The following is a 21,934-nucleotide window of genomic DNA, read 5'->3' on the forward strand; positions in this document are numbered from 1 at the left end:
TCATCTGCTCTTGAAGCTTTCACACATGCCTTCATTAGCTCCAGTCTTCACCATTCCAATATCTTCCTGGTCTGCAGCACTCCACCCTCTGTAAAACTGAGATCATCCAAAACCCTGCTGTCCATCTCATCTTGTGGATTCCTGGCGCTGTGAGGCAGCAGTGCTATCAACTGAGCCACCGTGCCAACCCAGGGGTAACACAAAAGGTTGAGCAACCTTTTCAAATTATTTCATCCACCAGATGTGGGCATTGCCCAAATCTTATTACCTTTCAGTGACCACTGAGTGCCATCCTCAGCCATTGCAGAGGGCAGTTAGGAGTCAACCATATTGCCCAGGGTCTGGAGTCAGGTGGTTGGCCAGACCAGGGAAGGATGGCACTTTCCCTTCCCTAAAGGGCACTGGACAAAGATGATTCAAAGGCTAAAGTCAAGACTGCAGATGCTGGTGATTAGAGTCGAAAGTGTTGTGCTGGAAAAGCACAGCAGGTCAGGTAGCATCCGAGGAACAGGAGAGTTGACGTTTCAGCCAAAGGCCCTTCATCAAGAATGAGGCTTGTGAGCCAAGAGAGTGGAGAGATAAAGGGAGGAGGGTGGGGCTGGAGGGAAAGGAGCTGAGAGTGCAATAAGTGGATGGAGGTGGGGGTAATGGTGATAGGTCGGAGAGGAGGTTGGGGTGGATAGGTGGGAAGGAAGATGGACAGGTAGGACAGTTCATGAGGGCAGTGCCGAGTTGGAAGTTTGGAACTGGGATAAGGTGGGAGGAGGGGAAATGAGGAAACTGGTGAAGTCGACATTGATGCCATGGGGTTGGAGGGTCCCAAGGGGGAAGATGAGACATTTTTCCTCCAGGCGTCGGGTGGTTAGGGAGTGGCGATGTAGGAGGCCCAGAACCTGCAAGTCCTTGGTGGAGTGGGAGGGGCAGTTGAAATGTTTGGCCATGGGGCGTAGGGATTGGTTGATGTGGGTGTCCCAATTATGTTCTCTGAAGCACTCTGCGAGTAGGCATCCTGTGTCCCCAGTAGAGGAGACCACATTGGGAGCAATGGATACAGTAAATGACATGTGTGGAAGTGCAGGTAAAGCTCTGATGATTGTGGAAGGCTCCTTTGGGGCCTTGGATGAAGGTGAGGGGCGAGGTGCGGGCGCAGGTTTTGCAATTACCGCGGTGGCAGGGGAAGGTGCCAGGACGGGAGGGTGGGTTGGTGGGGAGCCTGGACCTGACAAGGGAGTCGCGGAGGGAGTGGTCTTTACAGAAAGCAGATGGGGTTGAGGAGGGAAATATATCACTGCTGGTGGGGTCTGTTTGTAGGTGGCGGAAATAGCGGAGGATGATACAATGTATGCGGAGGTTGGTGGGGTGGAAGTTGAGGAGCGGGGCTCTGTCCTTGTTGCTGTTAGAGGGGTGGGGTTCGAGGGTGGAGGTGCGGGAAGTGAATGAGATGTGCTGGAGGGCATCATCAACCAAGTGGGAGGGGAACTTGTGGTCTTGAAAGAAGGAGGTCATCTGGTGTGTTCTGTGGTGGAACTGGTCGTCCTGGGAGTAGATACGACGGAGGCAAAGGAATTGGGAATAAGGGATAGCATTTTTACAGGAGGTAGGGTGAGAAGAGGTGTAGTCCAGGTAGCTGTGGGAGTCGGTGGGTTTGTAGAAGATGTCTGTGTTGATCGAGGTGGAGAGGTCCAGGAAGGGGAGGGAGGTGTCCGAGAAGGTCCAGGTGAACTTAAGGTTGGGGTGGAACGTGTTGGTGAAGTTGATGAACTGCTCAACCTCTTTGTGGAAGCACGAGGTGGCACTGATACAGTCAACAGTGTAATGGAGGAAAAGGTGGGGAGTGGTGCCGATGTGACTGTGGAAGATGGACTGTTCCACGTAACTGACAGAGAGGTAGGCATAGCCGGGGCCTATGTGGGTGCCCATGGCTATCCCTTTCATCTGGAGGAGGTGGGAGGATTCAAAGGAGAAATTATTGAGGGTGAGGACCAGTTCAGCCAAACAAATGAGAGTGTCAGTGGAAGGGTACTGGTGGGGATGCCGGAAGAGGAGAAAATAGAGGGCTTGGAGGCCCTTGTCATGGTGGATGGAGCTGTATAGGGACTGGATGTCCATGGTGAAGATGAGGCATTGGGGGCCGGGGAAACAAAGGTCTTGGAGCAGGTGGAGGATGTGGGTGGTGTCCCAAGCATATGTAGGGAGTTCCTGAACCGGGGGGAATAGGACAGTATCGAGGTATGTGGAAATGAGTTCAGTTCAAGATATGTGGAGATGAGAGGGGCATTTATTTTTGTTTGTCATGAAATAATGAAACCCATACCAGATTAAACTGGTTTGTTCAGTTTTACTTCTGATGGAACAGCATCTGCCCCTCATATGGACTCTGGTTCACAATGGACAGGACTTCTTTAAAGTCAGTCTGTACCTATTGCCATTACTATCCCCCTTTATATCTCTTTAACTGCCTACTTTGCCCCTCCACTCCTTTCCCATTTCCTTTCCACATAAACAGCAACATCACCACCTTCCGGGAGATAGGAACAGTCTCCGTTCCTGACAGAGTCATTTCCAGGTGGTGGCTGCACTCCCAGTGTGGATGGGAATGGCAGGAAACAGGTCTGTGAGAGATAGCAGCTGTGGCTTTGGAAAGCAGAGTGGGGGGGTCTGCATTTAGGGAGCGCCAGGGACCCGGGTTTGATTCCAGCCTCGGGCGACTGTCTGTGTGGCGTTTGCACATTCGCCCTGTGTCTGCGTGGGTTTCCTCTGGGTGCTCCAGTTCCCTCCCACAGTCCAAAAATGTGCAAGGTTAGGTGGATTGACTGTGCTAAATTGCTAAATGGGTTAGTCATTGGAAATATGAGGTTATAGGTCAGGAGGGTGGCTGTGGGTGGGATGCTGTTTGGAGCGTTGGTGTGGACTCAATGGGTCGAATGGCCTACTTGCACACTGAAAGGTTTCTGTAACAGTGCATAACTGTTGTGGACCTTGACCTGTATTTAAGCTTTTATCACGATAGCCTGTCTTCAACCCATCCTCACTCCAATCCCCACCGTATGAATCCTCCAAGGCCGCTGCCTTCCCACGCCAAGTGGAACTTGAACAGACATGAATTTTCTCAGCCTGTTGACAACGGGTTGAGAAAGGGTCTTGATTGTGGGGAGAGGGGGGAAATATATTGGTGGGAGAGGAAGGAAAATGGCAAGACGAGGACATCACGAGGGGAGTCCGATGAAGTTTGCCGTCTGGAGAAGGGTGGCTGTTCAGTGGTTCACAGAGTGGTCACTCAGGAGCAATGGTCATTTTGATCACCCAGTGAGGGGAGGGGGAGGACCGCTCAGTGGAAACTGGCACCTCCCGGCAGTTTCCAGGCACCCCCCCCAACCCCAGAAACAATGACCACGTTCCCAGCAACAGCGTCACTATCGCTCATCAATTCCTTTGTTCCCAAGCATGTCAGCAAACGCGTTCAAAATTGTCTCAGCTCAATTTTCTAACGGTTCGATTTTATTTCCTCTCCCAGGTTTGCTCACTGCGGCACCTTGGAGATTTGATTTTTGTTTGAGAAAACGTAGTTACTTTTTGTTTTGTAAGCCTCTCCGGACTGGCCGGCACCATACGTGAACTGGAATGTTGCGATTCATGATGGAGCCACTGTTTTAATAAACATTAGACGTGAAACAGTCATCATATAAACTATTATGAGCGACAATAAATATAATTGCATTTTATTTTATCGTTTCCAAGCTGTTTAATTTGAGTGGTTTATGACGCTGAGAGAGAGAGAGAGAGAGAATCACTGCAGCAATTCTCAGTCTCTTTGTTCCATTCGTCCCTCAGAAACTGTCTTCAGTTGAAATGTTTGTCTCCTGGACTCAGCCCGCTCACACCCCATTGCCATTTGATTTCCATCATCTTGACTTCCTATCCTCAGTAAATATTAACAAAAGGACTCATGCTATAAATAATGTATGCGCTCAATTGGATCTCCAGCACTTTTGGTCAGTCTTGAGATCACCCAAGGAACAACGTACAGTTAGGTTCTCTCCATTTATTTTTCCTTTCTCTTTAGAGGCGCAGTGAACAATAACTGAAACCAAAAAGGTGCAGAGAACCAGGGAGAGATGAATTGAAAATGGTTATGAAGGGGGATGTGAAACGTTCCATCACTCCTGGAGTACTGTGAGCAGTTTTGGTCCCCTCACTTTAGCAAAGACGGTAGCCATGATGTGGGGGGGAGCCGGTAATGGACGGGCATGGACAAAGTTAAACATCACACAACACCAGGTTATAGTCCAACAGGTGTATTTGGAGGCACTAGCTTTCAGAGCGCCGCTCCTTCATCAGGTAACTTTAGCAAAGATATTATTTCATTGGAGGCAGTTTAGAAGAGGTTCATTAGGATGTCCCCCTGCCCGAGTATGGAGGGATTGTCCTATGAACTAAAATCCAACCAATGTTGGGAATCTACTCACTGTAGTTTTCAAGGAGTGAGAGGTGATCTCATTGTAACATACAGGTTTCTTAAGGGGCTTGACAACGTAAATGCTGAGAAGGTGCTTCCCCTCCATGGGAGAGTCTGGGAACAGAGGGCACAGTCTCAGAATAAAGTGGCACCAATTTAAGATTGAGATAAGCAGGATTTTTTTTCTCTCAGTGGTTGAGTGTTTGGAATTCCTTACCACAGAGAGATTTGGTGGCAGAGTCCTTGGATATATTTAAGATTCTTAATGAGAAGGGGAGTCCAGGATTATGGGGAAAGGGAAAGAGAACACACAAGGAGAATGTCATCTTGTTGAATGGTGGAGTAGACTCAAGGGGCTGAATAGCCTCCTCCTGTTCCTGTTTCTTGTGGTCTTGTATTCTTGTAGCCCCTGCTGTGCCCACCCCTCTCTAAGTGCCTTGAGGGCATTGGTTCTTCTGCTATTTTCAGAGTTCTGTTTCTGCCTAGCATGGTTTGTGGTGGAATGCAGCCTTCATCCCTGATGAATGAGGCACTTTGTGGAGTTGCCGCTCCACCTCCCAGGCACTGGCACCCAGCGACACACCAACCGGCCTTCCACCCATTCCACGTTGGAAATACATTCTCTGTGCGACAGCTCGAAAGGCCAAGAAATAAGTCATAACCATCAAAAACAAAATGGGGGGTGGAGCTGGATAAAGATTGGCAGTGGGGGAGAGTTCAGTTCTTTGGGACATGTTTAATTGTACTTACCATTTTAAATGTGTTCCTGAGTATTGAAAGGTGATCAATAATCAATATCTACATCCCTTTCAATGTTCAGCCAAGGATACAGGTTACTGTGTGCCAAGAAAGTGCTAAGAGCTAGCTGGCAGACATAGGGTGGCACGGTGGCACAGTGGTTAGCACTGCTACCTCACAGCGCCAGCGACCTGGGTTCAATTCCCACCTCAGGCAACTGTCTGTGTGGAGTTTGCACATTCTCCCCGTGTCTGCGTGGGTTTCCTCACCCAGTCCAAAGATGTGCAGGTTAGGTGAATTGGCCATGCTAAATTGCCCATAGTGTTAGGTGAAGGGGTAAATATAGGGGAATGGGTCTGAGTGGGTTACTCTTTGGAGAGTCGGTGTGGACTTGTTGGGCTGAAGGGCCTGTTTCCACACTGTAAGTAATCTAAAAATTTCAGCCAGGAGCAGTCGACTCAAATCAGTTTTCTTTTGGGGCTCTATAGAGGTCCTCCGTCAATTTGGCGGGAGGGAGTGTATTCTTAATGGTGTGAGTTTGTGAGGCTGCAGCAGAGATGTATCCACAAAGGGCAGCACGGTGGCTCAGTGGTTAGCACTGCTGCCTCACAGTGCCAGGGACCTGGGTTCAATTCCCACCTCAAGCAACTGTCTGTCTGGAGTTTGCACATTCTCCCTGTGTCTGCTTGGGTTTCGTCTGGGTGCTCTGGTTTCCTCCCACAGTCCAACGATATGCAGGTTAGGGTGAATTGACCATGCTAAATTGCCTATAGTGTTCAGGGATGTGTAGGTAAGGTGTATTAGTCAGGGGTAAAGAAAGAGTAATAGGTTGGGGAATGGGTCTAAGTGGGATACTCTTTGGAGGGTTGGCGTGGACTTGTTGGGCTGTAGGGCCTGTTTCCACACTGTAGGGATTCCACTCTAAGTCACCAATTGATGGATCTCACCTGATTAAGGCCTGCTCCCTCTGAAATGCAGCGTTTCATGGGCTTGTGCAACAGAATGTGAGCTGGTTATGTATATGGCTGGCCCCTAATTTTCCTGACTCTGTTTTGTGCTTTCATGATGGCAGAGAGTGCGTTCCATGGTGTGTCAGTTCAGTGGCTCTTCCTTCCTCGATCAGTGACCGAGTGAGAAGGGGTTTCTGAATGGGCAGGGAGAGGGAAAGGGGCAGAGTGGCAGACAGAGACTCCATCAATCCTAAACCACATGAGAGCTGGAGCTTTCAGCCTTGCGTTACCCTTCGGGCCCTCTCCTTCGAAATCAGTGAATTAGTGCTGTTTGCTTTTCCACAGGGTTTAAGTGAAATGAATTCACCTTTTTTTCATTCTTTTGCAGCTCTTCGTGAATTCCCCAATGACATCTTTACAAACGAGGAAAGAAGACATGGGGCTATCGCTCTCCATCTGCTCTGTGTAAGTCGTAGCTTCCTTTTGTCACCATCATTCTAATGTTAAAGTTTTGGGTGGAATCGTCGACTTCTCCACCTCCTGGTGCTGTCTGGTTTGCTGTGTTCTTCCAGCCTCCTGCCCGTCTACCTTGGATTCCAGCATCTGCAGTCTCTTTGTCTCTATTCTAGTGTTGAAAGCTAGTGTTGCCCAATGCAAGTATTTAGGAGGTGTTGATCCCTTTGATTGCAAAGGATTATGTTCGCAACTCAGTGACACTTCAACAGGGGGCTAAAAACAAAAGGTTTTGTTGCTGGTGTTTGATTTGGATGGAATCAAAGTTGACCAAAGCAAATGAACCTGCTTTCCATGACTTTCTGAACCAATGATTTTGGATGAGTAACTAAGTTCTTACACTGAAAGTTTCCTCCAAATCTGAAGCTTCTCCTTGCCAGCAGTTATTTACTTGCAACCTTTGCAAATGTTCAGTTGACAATTTACTGCAATTCAAAGGTTTTGCTCTGAATGTCTGATCCCGCACTTGGGCGTACAGCGTTGAAAATTCCTGCCTCTGCCATCTAGACTCCAGTGAGCATGCCCCAGACATATGGAGTTCTGTTCCAGGCCAGAGTTGGAATTGGTCGCCTCGGTGTAGACATCGGAGGCAACCACATGGGGGCAGCAGGGCCGAGACTTGGTCACAGTCGACAGGAAATCTATGAAATAAAAATTAACGGCCATCATCCCTCCTACCCCATACCACTTCCAACCTCCACCTCACCACCTTATAAGGCCCTTTATAGCCTCTTACCTCCAAGTCATACCAACTCATGAACCCCCACCCATCACTATTTACCCTTATACCTACTGTGCCAACTCACACATGAACAAACTTTAGAACCTTTGCTGAGATGAAATAATGCAATGTTCTAAATGTCCGCTGAGAATTCAATTTTTTGTCTAAAAACATTCATTGATTTAAGAACTCCTTCACTACATTTCACATCCTTCAACTGCTTGATCCATATAAAAACAAGCATTTGTATTCACCGATCCACTTCAGAGACTTTATAAGTCTTAGAGCTGTCAGTCAAACTGTAAACTGACAGGCAGCCCACTGCGCTAACATTAGGTTGTGGAATCAGTCATGCTTGTATGGATCTTTTTAATGGTAGCCCTCGAATTTATGTGAACAGACTTAACTGGCAAGCAGAGACTTTTTTTAAAACACTGTAAACCATTTTCTCAAAAGTTTAAAGGCCAGGAGTTTTACATGATTGACACTTTGATTATTCCCATTCAGTGACACTTCCCTTGATGACTTGACATTTTATGAAAGTCGGAGGATGTTGTGGAGTTGGAAATAGGCAGTCGGATTGGTGGCGTAAATATGAGGACAGAAGCTCACCTTGGGATCAAATGTGGCACTAAGATTGTGAATGGACCGGTTCAATCACAGACTGGGACCAGGGAGAGGGATGGGGGTCAGTTGCTTCAGACTGGAGTTTAGAGCAGAGTCTGAAAACGGTGCCTTGGCGTAGTACAACCGTGGCTGCTATTTGCAGAATCCTCTTGAAATCTCATCTCATCATTTTTATTCCGAGACCTTTTCAAGAACGATTCAATGGAGACTCTGGCTGATCAGACCCTTTGAAAGATTACTGCTGAGAGTTACAGTGAAAGGTAAAATCCTTCTGCTTTAGCTTTCCTGTTGTCTTGTGAGAAACAGAGAGTTCAGATCGTTGGGCAATCAGAGGGACTGGGTCTGAAGATGAGGAAAATTGGATCAATCAGAGCATCATACAGTACAGAAACAGACCTTTCAGTCCAACTCATCCATGCCAACCAGACATCCCAATCTGACTTAGTCCCATTTGTCAGTACCTGGCGCATATCCCTCTAAACCCTTCCTATTCATGTGCCCATCCAGATGCCTTTTAAATGTTGTAACTGTACCAGCCTCCACCACTTCCTCTGGCAGTTCATCCCATACACGCACCACCCTCTACATGAAAAAGTTGCCCTTTGGGTCCTTTTTAAATCTTTCCCCTCTCACCTTAAACGTATGCCGTCTGGTTTTAGACTCCCCTCCCAACCGTAGAAAAAAAGACCTTGTCTATTTATCCTATCCACGATTTTATAAACCTCTATAGGCCTCCGGTCCTGCAGGGGAAACTGCCCCAGCCTGTTCAGCCTCTCCCTCTCCCTCCAACCCTAGCAACATCCTTGTAAATCTTTTCAGCGCCCTTTCAAGTTTCACAGCATCCTCCATCAAATGACAGCAAAGCTAATTGTCTTTTTTGGTGATAGATTTTCTTGTCTTCTGAGGTCAGTTATTCATTTGGGTGCCACAAATATTAGTTGACCTTTTGATAATTCATCCAATTGGTAATTCTAACGTGAGACTTGAGTCAGTGATGAGACAGTACTCCCAATGGCAAGAACATGTTCTCCCCGTGTCTGCGTGGGTTTCCTCCGGGTGCTCCGGTTTCCTCCCACACTCCAAAGATGTGCAGGTCAGGTGAATTGGCCATGCTAAATTGCCCATAGTGTTAGATAAGGTGTAGATATAGGGATATGGGTGGGTTGCGCTTCGGCGGGTGCGGTGTGGACTTGTTGGGCCGAAGGGCCTGTTTCCACACTGTAAGTAATCTAATCTAATCTAATCTAATGAACATGTGCAGTGCCTTTTAATGAAGATAAACTAGCCACAAGAGGGAACCATACAAAACATGTCCAGAGGAATGGGGAGAAGTACAGATAGCACATCTGCAGACTCTGGAAAAGAGACGTGCTTTCGGAAAAGTCTTCACGGTGGGAGGAGATACGGAGGAGCAGATGGGAACTCCAGAGATGATTCTCCATCAATGATGAGCTGAAGGTTTGGGGTTGGCGGTGGAGAGATGGTGAAGAGAAGGCCCAAGTTACTACAAGATGGAAGTAGCGAAAGAAGCATTGACGAGAATCTGAATGCAAAGAGGAAGATTTAAAATTTATTATGTTGGGTGTCCAACCACCAGTTGCGATTTGTGAGGGGTTAAGCAACTGGACTGAGGTGTGGGGCAGCTGTATTTAGCAGATATTTTCCTAATCAGTCTGCTCAGAGGTATGCTGACAGCAGATGATCTGACCCAGTCAGGATGCTGAACGCACCCCCAGTTAGCACTGATGTGGTTCAACTTCCCACTCTTTCTAAAACGTAAGGAAGTGAATTCAGGGGCATCTGAACTGGAGGAAGAACGCCTCATCTTCCACCTCAGGAGGTTACAACCCAGTGGCTTTAACGTAGAATTCACCAGCTTCCAAATCCCCCCACCCTGCAACCTCATCCCAGGTCCATACCTCCCTCTCCACCCCGCCCTCTTGACCCGATCTAACCCGTCCGTCTTCCTTCCCACCCGTCTGCTCCACCCTACCCACTGACCTAAAATCACCTCCAACCTGCATCCACCGATTGCCATTCTACGTACCTTTCCCCAGCACCACCACTCCCCCACCTCCCAATTTATTTCTCAGCCCCCTTCCTCCTCACCCGTCCCGATGAAAGCTCCCTGACTCTGATACTGCTCGACGTGTTGTGCTTTGTCCAACTCCGCACTTTACTGCCTCTTGACTTGCCAGCATCTGCAGTCCCCAGTATCTCCAAGCATCTGAGTGTTGCCCTGTTAGCCTTGTCACTAATCCCAGGCTGGATTCTTGGCAAATGGAGCCTATGAACTAGGCCAAACTGTGCATAGACTAGGAATGATCAATCTGCCACACATTTTAGCATTTCATTTCTCTCTCTCTCTCTCTCTCTCTCTCTCACAACAATCCCCTGGACTTGCTGATTGTGGCTGCTTTTCATCAATTTACACTTCACAATTTACCTTTCCACCCAACAGAGGAGCCTTTGTGCCTCACTCTACTTATGTCGCAAAATAATTAAACTGTGCTGCTCGGTGCCTTCCATTTGAAACTGTTTCATCACAATCAGGCATGACATTAAAAAATTAAAGCTTATTGTCTGTAGCTGCAGGAAGCCCATCTGTATGTATTCCAGCGAATGTGATGATTGCTGATTTTTGGCTCATGTTTAAGTGGAAGATAATTACGTATTGTTGAAGCACTCTTGTACAGTCAGCGTTTGGATATTCCCAGCTCGGATTTAACCGAGTCCATGTGTAAAGCAAAGCGTCTCCAGCTGTGCACACCTCTTCCAAGTCCTGAAGAGCACCCTTCACAATAGGGGTTTCTAAACATCTGTGGCTAGATATCTTAACCCTCCTCTCCCCCACACGAGGCCTAGAGTGGACAAAGTTTTGCCCATTGATTTTCCCAGCCCCATATCACCGCCACCCCACCTCCACAACCCCCAGGCCCGATTCTCCTAAGTAGCTTGAGTTCATGTGGGCTAGGATTGGCAGCACCAACCAGCCTGTAGCTAGCCACCCAGCTAAGGTGAAGGCCCACTATCGAAGCCTGACTGGAACTTCCCTGAATGTTGACCTCCATGATCCAGAAGGAGGCAAGGGACGGTTTGGCCAAGTGGAAGTGGCCTCACGGTGTGGAGGGGTGGGGACAGACTGAGGGGTCCAGCACGCCCAGGAAGTGCAGGAGACTAGTTTTGCTCACCCGAGTGAGGCAGCAGCTGTAGGCCAACCTGCAGAGGGGTATAATTCCCCCTCGATTAGGTGGTAAAGGCTACTTCTTAAATTAAAAGTTTTGAAAAACGCTGGTGATGCAGATGGTGCCTCCATTTTAAATCATTTTCTCCGTTCCTTACTCTTGGAAACAGCTGCCTTTTTTTAATTCATTCATGGATTGAGGGCCTTACTTGCTAGACCATGATTTGTTGCCCATCCCCAGTTGCCTAAAGGGCAGTTAAGTGTCAACTACATTGCTGTGGGTCTGGAGTCAATGAGGATGGCATTTTCCTTCAGTAAAGGACATTAGTGAACCAGATGGGCTTTCCCCTCTCAGTCGATTCACGGTCATCATTAGACACTCAGTTCCAGATAGTTTTTGTTTTAAATTTGCCATGGTGCAATTCGAACCCAGGTCCTTGGAACATTACCTGGCACTCTGGATTGAGAGTCCACTGAGCAACAGCGAGTCCAATGTCTGGCCACTCATTCAGGGAAGATCACGGGTGAGGGACTGTCGCAGTGCGGCCTACTCACCCACAGTTAAGCCTAAAGCAGCAGGCTCCAAATGTCTGCCCAGTCTCTGGTCTCTGAAGGTCAGTCTAGTTGTTGGGAGCTGACCGTACTGGTTTTGCCCTCATGTACAAAGCTTCTTTGCTAAGGCCTCAGATAACAAAAGCAGCCAGGTGCTAGTGGCCTAATACTATTGCTAGATTACTAATCCACGGACCCAGTAATGGAACTGGATTCAAATCTTGCCATGGTACAGGGTGGAATTTGAACTCAATTAAAAAAAAACAGACTGGAATTTAGAGTCTAATGATGACCATGAAACCTTTGCCAACTATCAGAAAAATCCATTTGGTTCACTAATACCCTTCAGGGAAGGAAACTGCCATCTTTACCTGGTCAGGCCTACATGTCACTCCAGATCCACAGCAATGTGGTTGACTCTTCACTGCCCTCTGGGCAAGTAGGGATGGGCAATAAATTCCTATCTAGCCAGTTACACCCACATTCTTGTGAATGGAAGAAAATGTAATCTGAGGGGGATCTACGTATTTAAAGAATGACCTTGCTGGCTTCCGACAGTGTGGAACAGTCAGAGTCATCTGCAAGAACAGAATGGAGATGCCCGGTCCCCACTTCACCTTAGCTGCCCTCGTCCTCCCATCCCACCTAGGCCCAGAGCAATTAGAGAATTGATTCAAGTCCCGAATGCCAATCCTGACAAATATCAAATTTATCCTTCGGAGAGATGTGGAATACAAGAGAAACGTTTGTCAAAGCTCCAAATCCGTCAATTGCAAACAAGACGGACGTCAAATAAATAAATAAAAAATCAAAGTGTGAGCAGCACAGATTCACCAAGACTTCAGGGTCTTGGCATTTTTCTAGTTCCAACCATCTTCATCGTCTCAGCCAGTGAAGCTTTCCAGGTTCATGCCTCTGAACAGCTTTATCCTCAAACCTCACAGCAGGAGGTTTCCACCAATCGGACCATGTCAGATTCCTGTAGCTCCTCACTTTGTGGGCCAGCAATTATTTTCTGCTCAGGTGGTGATCCAACTTTCTGTCGAAGACCTCAATTGGCCCTGCCTCTTCGACGTTCTGAGGCCGTGTATCACCGCCCGCACTGCAACAACATTTTTCTTTTCATTCCTGTGCCTTCTGTCTCCGATTGGGGTCCTTGCGTCAATTGGGCACACAGCGATTTCGGGGGGATAGAGTCATGTAAATTATGTTGGTGGAGGGGGCTAACCCTGCACCTTCCAGCCCATCCTCATCATGTGCCCGGTGGGTAAAGTGTTCACTCACCCATCGCCCCCTCACTCTATTGAAGGCAAATTGTTGACTCGTTGAGGCCCTCAATTCACCTTCACTGCCATGCAATGCTGATCAGGAGCAGGGAGGTTGGGAATGGGAACCCTGTGTTTTTTTAACAAATTTGGTGAAAATGGGGTTAGGATGGGGGAGCCCATTGATGAGAACTGCTCTGTGTGCATTAGTGAAAAACCCTTCCCCCTTTGCTTCTCCCCCCCCCCCCCCCCCCCCCCCCCCACAAGGCCTGCAGAACCAAACCCTCTGTCACCATTTCTCCACCCATAATGCCCAATCCTTCCCCACCCTAAAAGCCCAGGACCTGGCTGGACCTTTGATCTGTGTGGGTCTCCACGTAATCCCGGCAGTGCCCACTACTGGGGTCTGGCACTGCTGAGACCTCACGAGCTGCTAGTCAATCTGATTGATCGACAGCTCTCGAGGGTGGGACTTCCTGCCTTTGGTGGGGTAGCGGTCTGAACCTCAGCTGTTTCAGGTTGGTTGGTGTGGAATCCCTGGGGGAGGGGAGGCGCCCATCCAGTGCAATGTCGCAAAAGACCCAGGGGTTTTACAACTTTAAAGTCACTTCCTGCTTTTGCACTCTCAGACTCAACTGCTTTCATAAACTGCCCTTCAATGATTTGTCCACTTGAACCCCATGTAATAGGAGCCAGGCAGGAGAATATATCCTGCTTCCCTACACCAAAGTTGAGGTGAATGCTGTACACCCATGATCCAGGAAGCTTGTTAAACTAATGCCACTCTCCACTTTCACTGACAACTGAATCTCCACTCTACAACCAGGAGTTCTGACATCAAACAACTGTGCTGAAGGCAGAGGTGAATATTGGGGACAGTTGGTGGGACCTGCTGTTCCAGTTGCTTTACATTGAACATTATTTCTTTTTTTGTTGCCCTCTGTTGATCTTTGAAAGCTTCCCAATCCTCTAGTCCCCCACTGCCCTTCATTACATTATATGTTTCACACTTGCCTTTGTGCTCTCTCTGACCTCCCTCGTCAGCCACGGTTGCCTCATCCTCCCTGTACCACGCTTCTTTTTCCTCAAGATGAATCTCTGCTGTGTCTCCTGGATTACTCCCAGAAACCCCTGCCATGCTGTTCCACTGTGTTTCCGGCTCAGCTCCTCTCCCAGTCAATTCTACACAGCTCCTCCCTCATGCCTCTGTAGTTGCCTTTATACATTAACCATCTAGATGAAGGAACTGATGGCATTCTGGCTAAGTTTGCAGATGATACAAAGATAGGTGGAGGGACAGGTAGCATTGAGGAGGCAGGAAGGCTGCAGGATTTGGACAGATTAGGAGATTGGACAAAGAAATGGCAGATGAAATACAATGTAGGAAAATATGAGGTCATGCACTCTGGTAGGAAGAATAGAGGCATGGACTATTTTCTAAATGGGGACAAAATTCAGAAATCTGAACTGCAAAGAGACTTGGGAGTTCTAGTTCAGGATTCTCTCAAGGTAAACTTACAGGTTGGGTCAGTAGTTAGGAAGGCAAGTGCAATGATGGCATTTATTTCGAGAGGACTTGAATATAAACGTGGGGATGTACTTCTGAGGCTATAAGGCTGGTCAGACCATGTTTGAGTATTGTGTGCAGTTTAGGGCCCATTTATCTCAGGAAGGATGTACTGACCATGGAGCGTGTTTAGAGGAGGTTCATGAGAATGGTCCCAGGAATGAAAAGCTTAACATCTGAGGAACGTTTGAGGACTCTGGCTCTATACTCAATGGATTTTAGAAGGATAAGGGGGGTGAATCTAATTGAAACACAAAGACTACTGAATGCCTTGGACAGAGTGGATCTTGGGAAGATGTTTCCGCTGGTAGGAGAGGCTAGGACCCGAGTGCACAGCCTCAGAGTAAAGGGAAGACCTTTTAGAATGGAGATAAGGAGAAACTTCTTCATCCAGAGTGTGGTAAATCTGTGGAATTCATTGCCACAGAAGGCTGTGGAGGCCAGGCCATTGTGGATACCTAAGACTGAGATAGATAGGTTCATGAGTATCAAGGGGATCAAGGGTTATGGGGAGAAAGGGGGAGAATGGGGTTGAGAAACTTATCAGCCATGTTTGAATGACAGAGCAGATTCGATGGGCAGAATGGCCTAATGTCTGCTCCTATGTCTAATGGTCTAATACGGTCTTTGTCAGAACAAATCTCATTGACTGTGCGTTATTCAAAATGAAACAATTGGCACCTATTGGGGAAAAAGGGCAGCCATTCCCTTTGACCAGGCCCAACAGTGAAGGGACAATGTTGGAACGTCAGGAGAATGAGAATTGATTCCTGTCCTCTGCTCACTAGCAATACTTGTGAGAATTGGAGGTCAGTTGTAAAGCACTCTGAAAGGAGTCAAAGTGGCAAACATTCGAAGAAAAAGTTCACACAGAACATCAATTTGGAACAAACAAAGTAGAATTGGCAGTCAACTCGCTGTTTGATGACTTTGGCCACTGAGGTCCAATGCTGGTTTGTAACTGATGCCAAAAATTCCAAGCAACCCTTTGGTGGCAAGGGATTGACTCTTAACAGCATGTTTGTTTTCTGCTTTCACCAGTCTGTTCTCTGGTCGTGAAGAAAGGGAAGAGAGAGAGGCAGTGTGCCAGCCTCCTTGTCCATTAAATCCACAATCTGTCCGCCAGAGCACTATCTCTGTGGTACCAGCCCTGATGAGACTGATTATTCTGCAGAAAGGAACAGCCAGCAGCCTCTGATAGATCCAGACTGGGTCCATGTGCAATGAGGTCTTTCTCCAGCCATTCAGAGATGTTGCTGGTTTATCAAGGACTGCAGATGTCAAGGCCGTTCTGATAATTCATAGCATCCTAGAATCCCGATAGTGCGGAAACAGGCCCTTCCGTCCATCAAGTCCCAAGAGTAGCCCACCCAGACCCATTCTCCTATCCTATCGTCCTATATTTACCCCTGACTAATGCGCCTAACCTACACATCGCTGAACACAATGGGCAATTTAGCCTAGCCAATCTACCCTAACCTGCACATCTTTGGATTGTGGGAGGAAACCAGAGCATGCGGAGGAAACCTGCACAGACACGAGGAGAATGTGCAAACTCCACTCAGGCAGTTGCCCGAGGCGTGAATTGAACCCGAGTCCCTGGCACTGTGAGGCAGCAGCGCTAACCACTGAGCCATGCTTTTGAGAAGGTGGGGGTCCATCTGATGTTGGGCTGAACTCTGAGTGGCGTGCAGAAGGCAGTGAGCCACACTGGAGCATTCCACAGTGGGCGCTGTGTGGATCAGGACGTTGTTGCGTGTCTTTGAGAGATGTCCAGGAGCAGTCCTGCCTGTTAGGAGATGGCACGCGTCGTCGTTAGGTCATGGGGAAAGAGTCAGATGGGCTGGTGGATGGACCAGTAGCTTGCCCCTACACGCTGAGCGATCATTGCATGTTGGTTGGCCTGTGTCTTCAGATCTGCAAGTTGTGAACATCAAATCGCTCCCCTCAAAAACACTGTTCGTGGACAGGCCTTAGCTGGACACAAGATGCTGTGCTCTCCATTTAGTTGCCAGTCCCTAGCACAGGTCTGAGCTTTAAAAGGGCAACTCGAAGACAATCTGTGGACAATGTCACCGCCCTAGGGACCAGTAAGGTTGGATTTAGCCGTGCTAATGTCTTCAGACACAGGACAAAGAAACCTGCCTACCTATTTTTTGTGTTCAAACTAGGCAACAGCATGGAGGAGAACAGGTGCATTCTCCATGGCAACACCTTGACCCCATCAGGACCAATCAGCACCCTTTCCTTCAGTTGTATGAATTGTTGATATCCCTTTGGAGTTTTGCTATTCTTGTGTGTGTCCTGATGAAACAAGAATCTCCAACAATACTTAAGTCATCCTATAAATTCTGCTAGAGTAAGGGGGTGGGATAGGTGGGGAAAGAGGAAGGATAGTGAATTCAGCATTGTAAAGGCTGGCTTTCGACCAGATATTGATTAATAACAAAATGTCATTGTTACCATCCTCACACAGTGCCCACACAGAGCAAGCCAGTGTCAAAGAGGAATCTCAGCGTCGGAACTACGAGGGGCTGAGCATGTTGCTAAGAAGCGAATTGTGATGTTTTACAATGGACCAAGAGAAAGTAAAACATTCCCTTGTAAAGGATTATCGTGGCTTCAGTCATCCCAAAGGGTTTCACAGCGACTGAAGTACATTTGAAGGGACACTGCTGTTTTGTAGGCAGAAGCAGCGGCTGATTGAGGGGAAATCTTGCACTAACAATGAGGTGGTTGATCGGATGATTAGTGTCAGTGACATTGGCTGAAGGATAAGTAATGCATTAGGTATAAATCTCTGTTCTTCTTGAAAGGAGAAAGCTCTTTTTGCATCTGCAAGGCTTCGGATTTAACAAAGGGGAGGGCACCACTCACTCAAATGTCAGCCCAGGTCATGCCATTGAGTCTCTGGAGCGGGAGTCGAGCTCATAGCTGTCTGTCTCGGAGGCAAGAGCATGACTGACAGGGAATACCAAATTGGCTGGGGGTGATCACACCCTCACCACTAGCAAATTGGAGTGAAGCAGCCAGTTGCCATGCTGATGGCAAAGATCAGATGGCCTGGCTGGTTGTGGGAGCTCGCTCAAGCACATCTCATGAATTATTGTGTTCGGCTGTACGTGTCCTCCAGGACTTTGCTGCTTGGAACGAGGTGAAAATTTGAGATTCCCGAGCAGGAGCTGGCATCAGAAGCCGAGCCTTTGGAGGCACAGGAACATAGACACAAAGAGAAGCTCACAGTGGGGTCAAGGGCAGCTGCTGCAAGGGCAAACTAATCAGAGAAACTCTCACACCGATTTTAAAACTGTAACGTAACAGGACAAAACTTGGACAAGCCAATGTAGTCTAAGTCCATTGCTCTCGCTGTCACGAAAAGTTCTTGATTCCTCAGCAGAAACAGAATTTGAATTGAACTCCCCTCCCCCTCCCTGAAAGGAAGTGTTGTAACCATCAGCCTCAGATTTTGGGGTCAGAGAAGCCCGGATTTGTGTTGGCGTTTGGAGGTGTGTGGAAGAGGCAAAGGTCTGGCAGAGTTACAGGGTAATGGGAGGATGGGCACGTGGTGCCAGGGTGCTGGGAGTCCTTGAATGGGTTGGTAATACTGGGAATATGGAACAGCAGCTTGGAACATTAGGAGAGGCACTTGGGATGTGGGAATACCGAGAGGAAATCAAGAGTCAAGAATGCGAGAAAGAAGGGGGATTGGGAATGTTTCTGGGGTTCTAGAGATGGGGAGCAAAAAGGGGGCCCAAGATTGTTTGAGCACTGCACAGGGCTGAATTTGAAACACCAAAAGAGGTGCAAATGGTAAATAGAGTCATAGAGATGTGCAGCACAGAAACAGACCCTTCGGTCCAACTCGTCCATGCCGACCAGATATCCTAACCTAATCTAGTCCCATTTGCAAACACTTGGCCCATATCCCTCTAAATCCTTCCAATTCATATACCCATCCAGATGTCTTTTAAATGCTATAATTGTGCCAGCCTCCACCGCTTCCTCTGGCAGCTCATTCCACACAAGTACCACCCTGTGCATGAAAACATTGCTCCTTAGGTCCTTTTTAAATCCTTCCCCTCTCACCTTAAACCTATGCCCTCTAGTTTTGGATGCCCCCCCACCCCACCCCAGGGAAAAGACCTTGGCTCTACACTCTATCAATGTCTCTTATGATTTTATAAACCTCTATAAACTTCAACCTCTCCCTATAGCTCAAGCCCTCCAACCCTGGCAACATCCTTGTGAATCTTTTCTGCACCCTTTCAAGTTTAACAACATCCTTCCTATAGTAGGGAGACCAGAACTGAATGCAGTATTCCAAAAGTGGCTGTACAGCCACAACATGACCTCCCAACTCCTATATTCAATGGAACCATTGGGAGCAGGATGTCAAGAATCTGTGAAGGAGTACCTTGGAGTAGCACACTCAATGAAAAGTACACAACACAAATTGGGAAGCTAACAGGAAAGGCATGATGGGAAGTTGGTGTGTGTCACTCACAAACTGAGCTTTACACAGCAAGCCAGGTATAGTGATGCACATATATGATCCATGAAGCATAGCTGTCAAACTTCACCTGTAATTGGAGTTGGCATCCCAAATGGAATGGCTGGGTGTCTACAGGAATCAGCATCAACCTCCTGATGGCTATTGAAAGAATCTGGGAAATTTTCAACTGAAGGAAATAAATTATTGCACATTTATCTTCCATCGGGTAATTACACAACGCTGATCTAATTGTGTACTTGGCAGGATGATGTAAAATGTAAAGCAGTACGGAGCTCATGATTATTGTTCCCTTCCTTTTAAACTACAGATGAACGCAAGGTATAAAAGGGCTGTACTATTCAAGCCTAGTATTAGCATGCAGTACATTGAAAGTCATACAGATCGATTGAGGCTAGCTTATATTTGTATAAATTGAAACTATTCGGAGAATTGGTGAGAATTTATCCAGGAGGCTTTAGTTGGCATGAAGTGGTGGATAGAGGTCCCTTGAGTATTAAAGACTGAAAGAACTGCAGATGCTGTAAATCAGAATCAAAAACAGAAGTTGTTGGAAAATCTCAGCAAGTCTGGCAGCATCTCTGGAGAGAAATGAGAGTGAACATTTCAGATCCAATTGACAATAGATAATAGGTGCAGGAGGAGGCCATTCGGCCCTTCGAGCCAGCAACACCATTCATTATGATCATGGCTGATCATTCACAATCAGTGTCCTGTTCCTGCCTTATCCCCATAACCCTTGATTCCACGATCTCTCAGAGCTCTATCCATCTCTTTCTTGACCTCCACTGCCTTCTGGGGCAGAGCATTCCATATATCCACCACTCTCTGGGTGAAGAAGTTTCTCCTCAACTCTGTTCTAAATGGCCTACCCCTTTTTTTTTAAATTGGTGGCCCTTCCCTAGAATGGAGGTTCAGTTCTGAGGAAGGGTCAACGACCCGAAACGCCAACTCTGCTTTCTCTCCACAGATGTTGCCAGACCTGCTGAGCTTTTCCAGCAACTTCTATTTTTGTTCCCTTTGAGTATTATCCCGTTTCAAGCTCCCTGAGAACCCAACTACCCCACATCACCAACTTTTTGTGGCATCATTACTGCCAATATCTCCAGCCCAATTTGATAACCCTTTTACTTCATTTATTAAGGCTATGAAAGGTTTGCTAGCAGGTCCTTCTCCAGTTGCTCTTGAGAAAGTGGTAATAAGCTGTCTTCTTCAAACATTACCATCTTTTTGGTGTAGATAGACCCACAGAGCTACTAGAGGGAGACTTTCAGGATTTTGACCCAGCAATGCTGAAGGAACAGCAATATATTTCCAAGTCAAGATGGTGTGTATCTTGCAGGAGAACTTGCAGGGGATGGTTTTCCCTTGTTCTGCTGCCCTTGTCCTTCCAGATGGAAGTGGTCATGGGTTTGGAAGCTGTTGCCTGAGGATCTTTGGTGAAGTTCTGCAGTGCATCTTGTAAATGGTACACACTGCTGCTACTGAGCGTCGGTGGTTGAGGGGGTCGATGCTTGTGGACGTGGTGCCAATCAAGTGGACTGCTTTGTCCTGGATGGTGTCAAACTTCTTGAGTGTTGTTTGGGGCTGCACTCATTCAGGCAAGTGGGAGGGTATTCCATCATATTCCTGACTTGGACAGGCTTTTGGGAGTCAGGAAGTGAGTTACTCACCGTAGTATCCCTAGCCTCTGACCTGCTGAAGAATGTGGCCGTGCCATGCCACAGGAACTTGTTGTCTCAGCCAGACTGCTGTTCCTTTGTTTCAGATTTTCAGGAGAAACTTGAGAATTGTAATTGTAACAGTGAAAAAGAGGCTGTTCAGCCTATCATGTCTATACTAGCTCTCCGACTGAGTGCTTCTCTTTGTGCCATTCTCCTGCCTCCTCCCCTCAACACTGCATGTTGTTCATTTCAATAACAACGTTCCAAAGGGAATTACACATTGATTGGAGCTGACTCCAGCACACTCTTGAGTTGTCCATTCCAGGTCCTAACCACTCACGGCACGAAACTGCTTTCTCTCATATCACCTTTTCTATTCTTTTAGAAATGGCTTTAAGTCCATGCTTTCTCACTCTCAGTCCTTTCACAAACGGGAATAGTTTCTCCCAATCTACTTTCTCCGTGCCCCTTGTGATTTTGCTCTGGATCCCCAGCTCGGAAGCTTCCCAGAATGGAAGTAGTGCCTCAGCTTATTTCTCCAAACCTCGCCACCACCCACTTCCCTCTTCATTTGCTCGTTAGAGACTTCCCCAATTTTAGCTTCAATGAGCAGCGAATAATTTGGCCAGGGAAAAGAATGATGGCCATTTCCATTAGCCTGCTCATGTTTGTTTAAAGAAAACAGGAGTCCACTTCCTGAGATTTGATTCGATTTGATTGATTATTGTCACATGTACCTAGGTACAGTGAAACGTTTTGTTTTGCAGGCAGATCATAACATAGGATGATTGAGGAATACAAAGTTACGGCTGCAAAGAAGGTTCACAAAAAGTAAGATCGAGAAATTTGAAAGCTCCATTCACAAGTCTAGTAACAGTGGAGAAGAAGCTGTTCTTGAACCTGTTGGTACATGTGTTTAAGCTTTTGTATCTTCTGCCTGATGGAAGAGGTTGGTAGAGATTATAACTGGGGTGGGAGGGGTCTTTCATGTCAGCTGCCTTCCTGAGGCAATAAGAGGTGTAGGTGGAGTCAATGGATGGAAGGTTGGCTTGCGGGATGGTCTGGGCTGTGTTCACAACTGTTTGCAATGAGATACTCATCTCATAAGCAGACGTTGCTCATTAAGATTCGAGATATTCCAGCATTGCCATTGGAAATTCACTAGTTCCTCCAATGGCCACATAACC

The 21,934-nt window shown here is 47.4% G+C and overlaps 1 protein-coding gene across 1 annotated transcript in view; it reads left to right on the forward strand.

The window, feature by feature from the left end:
• The window catches only part of slc24a3 (solute carrier family 24 member 3), a 382,506-nt gene that overhangs the window by 200,588 nt on the left and 159,984 nt on the right, over positions 1–21,934 (forward strand). The window contains exon 3 of the mRNA XM_072581405.1: positions 6,533–6,609. Coding sequence (XP_072437506.1) covers positions 6,533–6,609 — 77 coding nt within the window. The remainder of the gene's footprint in view (positions 1–6,532; positions 6,610–21,934) is intronic.

Source organism: Chiloscyllium punctatum, chromosome 11 (genome assembly GCF_047496795.1).
Source record: "Chiloscyllium punctatum isolate Juve2018m chromosome 11, sChiPun1.3, whole genome shotgun sequence".
NCBI classification, from domain to species: domain Eukaryota; kingdom Metazoa; phylum Chordata; class Chondrichthyes; order Orectolobiformes; family Hemiscylliidae; genus Chiloscyllium; species Chiloscyllium punctatum.